The sequence below is a fragment of the Salvelinus sp. IW2-2015 genome, unplaced genomic scaffold, assembly GCF_002910315.2.
Source record: "Salvelinus sp. IW2-2015 unplaced genomic scaffold, ASM291031v2 Un_scaffold4685, whole genome shotgun sequence".
Classification (NCBI taxonomy): Eukaryota; Metazoa; Chordata; class Actinopteri; order Salmoniformes; family Salmonidae; genus Salvelinus; species Salvelinus sp. IW2-2015.
Genome location: NW_019945954.1, coordinates 20991 through 30464, shown reverse-complemented (window position 1 = coordinate 30464; position 9474 = coordinate 20991). Strand labels below are relative to the sequence as shown.

The following is a 9474-nucleotide window of genomic DNA, read 5'->3' as shown; positions in this document are numbered from 1 at the left end:
GGAGCCTTGCTCAAGGCTCTGATACAATCCATTCTGGAAATGAATTTGTATTAGCTGGGATTCAACTCATGTAACGAAAATATAGCAAAATAAGAATGAATACTCTTTCTATACGGAAAATGATTGCTAGACATTTTCTGATTGGACCGATTTGAACTTTGGTAGAGCCCTAGCCCATTGGTGTGTGTTTGTGTGTGTGTGTGTGTGTGTGTGTGTGTTAGATATGGATGAGTGCACCAATGGGACAAGCCACTGCAGTGCCAACGCCAAGTGTCTGAACACACCCGGCTCCTACCGCTGCGCCTGCGCTGAGGGCTTCACTGGAGACGGCTTCACCTGTTCAGGTAACACACTCTGTCTACACTGAGTATACCGGACATTAAGAACACCTTCTTAATATTGACTTGCATCACCCCTTTCGCCCTCAGAACAGCCTTAATTCGTTGAGGCATGGACTCTACAAGTTGTCAAAAGCGTTCCACAGGCATACTGGCCCATGTTGAAGCCAGTGCTTCCCACAGTTGTGTCAAGTTGACTGGATGTCCTTTGGGTGGTGGATCATTCTTGATACACACGGGAAACTGTTGAGCGTGAAAAACCCAGTAGCGTTGCAGTTCTTGACACAAACCGGTGCGCCTGACATCTACTACCATACCCTGTTCAAAGGCACTTACATCTTTTGCCTCACCTTCATCTATACTGATTGAAGTGGATTTCACAAGTGACATTATTAAGGGATCATAGTTTCCACCTGGATTCACCTGGTCACGCTATGTCATGGAAAGAACAGGTGTTCTTAATGTTTCTGTACACTCAGTGTATATTACCATGGTAACCGTTAAACAGCTGCAGAGAGTTGGCTTYTCCATATTGTCCATGCTACTGTTGGTGTTCATGTCATAACCAGTGTTAGGTACTGTTATGTACTGTGTTCAAGTCATAATCAATGCTATGTCCATATATTTTCACGTTCAGTTAATTGAATTCTCTTAAATGCTTTATTTGTTAAAATAATAGATGTTTGTGTCTAGTCATTTAGTAGAGGCTTTTAACCAAAGCAACACATTCCTCCCCGACCCTCCAAACCTCTGACCCTCTGACCCGGGGATCATCAACACGTTCTAACTCTCTGACCCTCTGACTCTCTGACCCTCTGACCCAGGGATCATCAACACGTTCTAACTCTCTGACCCTCTGACCCAGGGATCATCAACACATTCTAACTATCTGACCCTCTGACCCTCTGACCCTCTGACCCTCTGACCCAGGAATCATCAACACTTTCCGACCCTCTGAACCCTCTAACTCTCCAACCCTCTAACCCATCTCAACCATGGATGTATGGGCATTGGCCTATATAACAATTAAATGTCCTTCTCCCGTCACTGAATTGTCTTGAAGATATGATGTTAACCCCTGTTTGATCCCTATGTGGTGACAGACGAGGATGAGTGTGCAGAGAACGTGAATCTGTGTGAGAACGGCCAGTGTCTCAACACCCCTGGGGGTTACCGCTGTGAGTGTGAGATGGGCTTCACCCCTGCCCCGGACAGCCGCACCTGCCAAGGTGAGTCCCTGGCCCCTATCTATCTCACAGTCCATTCACAGAGTGTATAGCAGCTCCGGGGTGAAGTTTCCGCTTGGTACAGATCTAGGATCAGCTTCCCCTCCCCCTATCATAACCTTAACCATTAGTGGGGYAAATGTTAAACTGATCSCAGATCAGCGMCAAGTGGRGACTTAACCRTACGTATCGTGTAGAGCARCACCCTAATACCCAATGCCACCGCAATGATGAGCCATTATTGATGCAATATAGGTTTCTATTCATTCAAACCTGTACAAGAAGGTTTGTGGCAAATACATAACAATACCAGTACAATACTACATTTCCCCTAAGAGAGTCATTGGAACACGAGTGCAATGACATACTGTATACCCTCAAATCAAAAGTTATTGGTCACATACACATGGTTAGCAGATGTTAATGCGAGTGTAGCAAAATGCTTGTGCTTCTAGTTCCCGACAGTGCAGTAATATCTAACAAGTAATATCTAACAATTCCACAGCAACTACCTAATACACACAAATCTAAGTAAAGGAATGGAATAAGAATATATACATATAAATATATGGATGAGCAATGACCGAGCGGCATAGGCAAGATGCAATAGATGGTATAAAATACAATATATACATACAGTATGAGATGAGTAATGTAAGATATGTGAACATTATTAAAGTGGCATTATTAAAGTGACTAGTGATCCAGTTATTAAAGTGGCCAATGTGTGTGTACAACACCTTGTGTACTTTGGACAGACAAAATATGAATAACTCCATATATACATGAAGATCATTTCCATTAATAATAAAAAAGGTAAATGTATTGATTGTTTTGTCTCTGGCTGATTCTCTGCAGATATTGACGAGTGCACCTTCCAGAATATCTGTGTGTTTGGCACGTGTAAGAACATCCCTGGCATGTTCCGCTGTATCTGTAACGACGGCTATGAGCTGGACCGCTCCGGAGGCAACTGTACAGGTATGACGTGACCGTCTGACCGTCTGGCTGGCTAGCTGGCTCTGGCTGGGAGGCACTGGCTGGCTAGCTGGCTCTGGCTGGCTGGCTGGCTCTTGCTGCCCTGGCTCTGGCTGGGAGGCACTGGCTGGCTGGCTGGTTGGCTAGCTCTAGCTGGCTCTGGCTAGCTGGCTGGTTGTCTGGCTGCCCCTCTGTCTATCCTTCAGTCTACCAATCTATCTCACCCACGTTACCACTGTTTTAGTCAGTCAGTCTGTCTGTCTTTCTGTCTGTCTACCTTCCTGTTTGTCCATCCTTCCATCTATCTTCCCGTCTAGCCTTCTGTCCCTCTCTCTGTTTACCCATCTGTGTGACCAGGTAAGGTGATTGAGAACACATGGCTGATTGTCCCACTAGCCCCAGACTAACTCTCTGATGCCATCCTCCTAAGCCAGCAGCTGAGATGGATCCTATTCCCGATGTAGTGCTCCACCAAATAGAGAGTAGGGTGCCATTTTGGAAGCAGGCTAAGTCTCTGCTCTGCTCCAGATTAGATGACATGACCTTTTAACCTGGATGTTCTCCTTTACGGGGTGTCAGCGCAGTCTGAAGTGGATGGGGGTTGAAGGTTTAAACAGGTAGAAGAATGTGTTTGATGGTGAGGTTTACAGTGTAGGATCTCTGGGGGGTCTCTGAATACGTACCACCACCACCACCATGATTCATGGTTTTCATATTTCCATAGTTTTCCTACATTGTGATGGGGAGTTTTTTTTTGTGGTGTCAAAGTGCCATGTCTCATGGAAGCTGCTGTACAAATCATTTATGATTATTGGGGATCGTAGTGTATCATATTTCATATTATATTTATATCATATTTATATTTATTGTTTGAAAAGTGAAAGGCTTGTGTCTGTGTCTGTGTGTGTAACCCAGACGTGGACGAGTGCCTGGACCCCATCAACTGTGTGAACGGGCTGTGTGTGAACATCGACGGCTCCTACGAGTGTAACTGTCCTCCAGACTTTGAACTCAACCCTACTGGGGTGGGATGTGTAGGTAAGTTATTACAGGTCACCTTGAATATCTAGTAAAACACCTACCTGTGTACAACGCATCTATAGCGCCTGCTATAGGCTTCTATGGGTTTGCATTACAATACCTGCAACTCCATAAGCATTCCTAGCAGTGAATTGATATTCATAGCAGCTGTAATTACAGTGAATAGCTGTTTATAGCAGCCTGTAAATTACAGTGAAATAGCTGTTTATAGCAGCCTGTAATTACAGTGAATAGCTGTTTATAGCAGCCTGTAATTACAGTGAATAGCTTGTTATAGCAGCCTGTAATTACAGTGAATAGCTGTTTATAGCAGCCTGTATTACAGTGAATAGCTGTTTATAGCAGCCTGTAATTACAGTGAATAGCTGTTTATAGCAGCCTGTAATTACAGTGAATAGCTGTTCTCATAGCAGCCTATAACTGCATAAATGACTATAAATGTACTACAGTGTATAATGCTTCACATAGTGTTGCACAAAGCATCACACATAATGCATCACACATAAGTGGTTCATAAGCAATGATAACTCCTAAAAGTTGTGTGTTTCTGTTAGTGTACACCAATATCAACTGTCCTAACCCCTTTAGGTCATGTTCATTAGACACTAAAACTGAGAGAAAAACACATCTAATAATCTAATAATACACGCTCATTCACCAGTCCTCAAACTCATTTTACTTTTTCATGGCAAAACGTTTTAAAACATTCTCAATTGCGTGTCCTAATGCAGTGTTTCCCAACTCTGGTCCTTGASTACCCCCGACAACACACGTGTTTGTTGTTCCCCCAGATAAATTCAACTAATTGAGGGCTTGATGATTAGTTCACAAGTAGAATCAGATGTGTTTGTCCAGGGCTACAACAAACATGTGTGCTGTAGGGATTACTGGAGGACTGGAGTTGGGAAACACTGCCCTACATAATGTGTGCTGTAGGGGTTACTGGAGGACTGGAGTTGGGAAACACTGCCCTACATAATGTGTACTGTAGGGGTTACTGGAGGACTGGAGTTGGGAAACACTGCCCTAATGAACCCTGTGGTCTCACCGATGTCAACTGTAATTACTGCTTTGAGTCATGTAGTAGGCACCTAATGGAGAGAAAAAAGACATTAAACCCATAATAAACGCCGCTTTTTATTGTCTGTTCCAAAATGTTTCAAATGGTTTTCAGTTGCGTGCCTTAATGAACACAACCCTGTTGGTTCTCCTCCTCTCTGTGTACCAGACACACGTGTGGGGAACTGTTTCCTGGAGCATGGACCCAGGGYGGACAGGCGGTCCTGCAGTGTGGAGGTGGGGGTGGGAGTCAGTCGCTCCTCCTGCTGCTGCTCCCTGGGGCGTGCCTGGGGAAACCCCTGTGAACTCTGCTCTGCTTCCAACACCTGTAAGACACACTGTTTGATTATGTGATTGTTTATTTAGCTTCCTGTATCATTGCATGTGTAGAGGCTCAATGAAGAAAAGGAGGGTGAAATGCATATTCTAAACTTGAGAATACTGGTGCCGGGCAAAACAATTATTTAATTCCTTTATGTACAGGCTCACATACTCTTATAACAATACACACTCACAACAGTGTAATGGGACATACCCCTTTTAGGTTTGCTGTAGTCGGTCTGAGTAGGTTAACAAAGTATGCATTTAGATTTACAATATTTTATTTMATGCTCGTACAGACCAGGTTAGTCTGATTTGGCTACACCTCATCACTACGGTTTCTGAATTCAGTCAGTTCTACATTCCTCACTACTTGTTCAATGATTGGTCCTGTTACAGTCAAACCTTTCGGCTGTGTTTACACAGGCAGCCCAATTCTGATAGTTTGCCAATAATTGGTATTTTGAGCTAAATATCGGAATTGGGCTGCCTGTGAAAATGGAGCCTTTGTTACTCGACAACAGACAAAATGGAAACGTATACTTGAAGTGTATAACCCATATGAGTGTACTGATATGAAATGTGTTTTGCAGCGGACTATAATACACTCTGCCCAGGAGGAGAGGGTTTCAGGCCCAACCCAGTCACCATCATACTAGAAGGTAACCATCCGCTTACTAAAGTAGATCTCTGGTAAACTACTTTAACTATGCCTTGCATACTGTACTGTATGGGTGCAGAAAAACAATTTATAATACATGCTCTCTTTTCATTGGTATTGGTATTGGTATTTTATCAGGATCCCCATTAGCTGATGCAAAAGCAGCAGCTACTCTTCCTGGGGTTCCACACAAAACATGAAACACAATACAGAATGACATAATACAGAACATCATTAGACAAGAACAGCTCAAGAACAGAACTACATAAAAAAAAAATTAAAAGCACACGTAGCCTACATATCAATGTATACACACAAACTATCCAGGTCACATGGGGGAGAGGCATTGTGCCGTGAGGTGTTGCTTTATCTGTTTTTTMAAACCAAGTTTGCTGTTTATCTGAGCAATATGAGATGGAAGGAAGTTCCATGCAATAAGGGCTCTATATAATACTGTACGTTTTCTTGAATTTGTTCTGGATTTGGGGACTTTGACAAGACCCCTGGTGGCATGTCTGGTGGGATAAGTGTGTGTGTCAGAGCTGTGTGTAAGTTGACTGTGTAAACAATTTGGGATTTTCAACACATTAAATGTTTCTTATCAAAAGAAGAAGTGATGAGGTCAGTCTCTCCTCAACTCTTAGCCAAGAGAGACTGACATGCATAGTATTTCTATTAGCCCTCTGACTACAATGAAGAGCAAGACGTGTCGCTCTGTTCTGGGCCAGCTGCAGCTTAACCAGGTCTTTCCTTGCAGTACTGGACCACACGACTGGACAATAATCAAGATTAGACAAAACTAGAGCCTGCAGAACTTGCTTTTTGGAGTGTGGTGTCAAAAAAGCAGAGCATCTCTTTATTACGGCTAGACCTCTCCCAATCTTTGCAACCATTTAATCTATATGTTTTGACCATGACAGTTTACAATCTAAGGTAACACCAAGTAATTTAGTCTCCTCAACTTGTTTTACAGCCACACCATTTATTACCAGAATCAGCTGAGGTCTAGCACTTAAGGTAGGATTTGTACCAAATACAATGCTCTTAGTTTTAGAGATGTTCAGGACCAGTTTATTACTGGCCACCCATTCCAAACAGACTGCAACTCTTTGTTAAGGGTTTCAGTGACTTCATTKGCTGTGGTTGCTGATGRGTATATGGTTGAATCATCAGCATACATGAACACACGTGCTTTGTTTAATGCCAGTGGCWGGTCATMGGTAAAAATAGAAAAMAGTAGAGGGCRTAGAGAGCTGSCCTGCGGTACACCACACTTTACATGTTTGATATTAGAGAAGCTTCCATGAAAGAAAACCCTTTGAGTTCTATTAGATAGATAGCTCTGAATCCACGATATGGCAGAGGTTGAAAAGCCATAGCACTTAAGTTTTTTCAACAACAGGTTATGGTCAGTAATTTCAAAGGCTGCACTGAAATCTAACAGTACAGCTCCCACAATTTTCTTATTATCAATTTCTTTCAAACAATCAGCAGTCATTTGTATCAGTGCAGTACATGTTGAGTACCCTTCTCTATAAGCATGCAGAAAGTCTGTTGTTAATTTGTTTAGAGAGAAATAGCATTGTATTTGGTCAAACACAATTTTTTCCAACAGTTTGCTAGGAGCTGGCAGCAAGCTTATACTGTGGGTCTGCTGTTAGAACCAGTAAAGGCCGCTTTACCACTCTTTGGTAGTGGAATTACTTTGGCTTCCCTCRAGGCCTGAGGACAAAGACTTTCCTCTCGGCTCAGATTAAAGATATGACAGATAGGAGTGGCTATAGAGTCAGCCACCATCTTCAGTAGCTTTCCATCTAAGTTGTCAATGTCAGGAGGWTTGTCATTATTGATCGTTAACAATAATATTTCCACCTCTTGYATTTGTCTTTCTGTCCATAATTTCATTTAAAGTACTCCAAAGTTTTTTCCCATCATTCTTTATATAATTTATTTTGGCTTCATAAAAGTTTCTTCTTCTTTTTGAGTTTAGTCACATCYTTTCTCAATCTGCTGTAAGTCAGCCAGTCAGATGTCCTGCCAGACCTATTAGCTACTCATTTTGCACCATCTCTTTCAACCATACTGTTTTTCAGMTCCTCATCAATCCATGGAGCCTTAACACTTCTAACAGTCAGTTTCTTAACAGTTCTAACAGTCAGTTTCTTAACAGTTCTAACAGTCAGTTTCTTAACAGTTCTAACAGTCAGTTTTCTTAACAGGTGCATGTTTATCAATAATTGGAAGAAGCAATTTCATAAATTCATCAATGCAGGTCTGTGCTCCTCATTAATCACATCAGACCAACAATATTTTTTAACATCATCCACATGAAGTCACAGCTCAATCTTTTGTGTGATCTTTATACACTATTTAGGCCCAGCTGTTGGAACTTTGTCTTTCCTGGATTAGCCACTATATTGTGATCACTGCATCCAATGGGTACAGATACAGCTTAGAACAAAGTTCTGCAGCATTAGTAAAAATGTGATCGATACATGTAGATGACTTGTTCCTGTGGTTTGTAAAACACCCTGGTAGGTTGATTAATAACCTGAACCAGATTACAGGCACTGTTACAGTAGAAGCTTCCTCTTAAGCAGACACTGATGGAAAACCAGTCAATATTCAGGTCCCCAAGAAAGTAGACCTCTCTGTTTACATCACGTACACTATCAAGCATTTCACACATATTATTTAGATACTGACTGTTGACACTTGGTGGCCTATAGCAACACCACAAAAGAAAAAACTTTAGATGTGCCAAGTGAACGTGCAACCACAACACTTCAATAACACTTGACATAACATCTTCTCTAAGCATTACAGGGATACGGCTCTGAATATATACAGCAACTCCTCCACCAATAAGCATTTCTGTCTCTTCTATAAATGTTATATCCTTGTATTGCTACTGATGTATCATCAAATGAATTATCTAAGTGAGTCTCAGAAATGGATAATATATGAATGTTATCTGACGTTAGCAAGTTATTGATTTCATGAACCTTATTTCGAAGGCTACATATATTAATATGGGCTATTTTCAGCCCTTTCCTGGGTAGCTTATCAGAGACATAATACTGAAAAGAGCAGACAAAGCATGAGAAGAAAAGATACATTCAGCAGTCCATTAATCAATTGGTGTGTGTGTGCTGCGGGGTTGAGGCTACGAACCCATAGGCTTGGCTCTCTCATTCCTTCCAGGCTTCTGGGAGGGAGGGTGAACAATGAGTCTGTCGTAGCGGATGTATGCAATGTCCTCACGCGCTCTGGCAGCTTTCATGGCTGGGATCAGTTCTTTCCTCTTCTGGCGCACAGCTTCAGGATAGTCCTCGTTGAGGAAGATATACGTTCCTCTCAAGTTCTTGGCTCTTTCCAGAACAGCTACCTTGTCTTTGAATCTCAGGAACTTGACTACTATTGGCCTGGGCCTGTCACCTGGGCCTGTCACCTGGGCCTGTCACCTGGGCCTATCACCTGGGCCTATCACCTGGGCCGGTGGTGGGTTTTCCAAGCCTGTGGGCGCGCTCCACCTCAATCTTACTGTGGTCCACCTTCAATTTCTCAGAGATAATTTCCCTCACTTTGTCCTCAGACTCCATCCAGGTCTCGTGGAGATTCTGCAATTCCGTCCACAACCATGTTGTTTTGACTTGATTGTCCCTCTTGAGAGTCTAATTTCATCTGTCATTGTTATCATGGATTCACACACAGAACTGATGTCCTCTCTCAATGACTTACAGATTGCTGTCATCTTGCCGTTCTCTTGATTCAACTCATCGAGCTGACCCTGGGAGAACTGCAAGCTGTTCTTCAGGTCCTGGACCTCTCTGGTCAGGTCGTCCATTCT

The 9474-nt window shown here is 42.6% G+C and overlaps 1 protein-coding gene across 1 annotated transcript in view; it reads left to right on the top strand.

Annotated features, from left to right (window-relative positions):
• The window catches only part of LOC112077555 (fibrillin-2-like), a 10250-nt gene extending 4590 nt beyond the window's left edge, over positions 1–5660 (top strand). Inside the window, exons 3-8 of the mRNA XM_024144053.2 lie at positions 222–344; positions 1442–1567; positions 2423–2545; positions 3458–3580; positions 4812–4970; positions 5557–5660. Of these exons, the coding sequence (XP_023999821.2) occupies positions 222–344; positions 1442–1567; positions 2423–2545; positions 3458–3580; positions 4812–4970; positions 5557–5660 (758 nt within the window). The remainder of the gene's footprint in view (positions 1–221; positions 345–1441; positions 1568–2422; positions 2546–3457; positions 3581–4811; positions 4971–5556) is intronic.
• The last annotated feature ends 3814 nt before the right edge of the window (positions 5661–9474 follow it).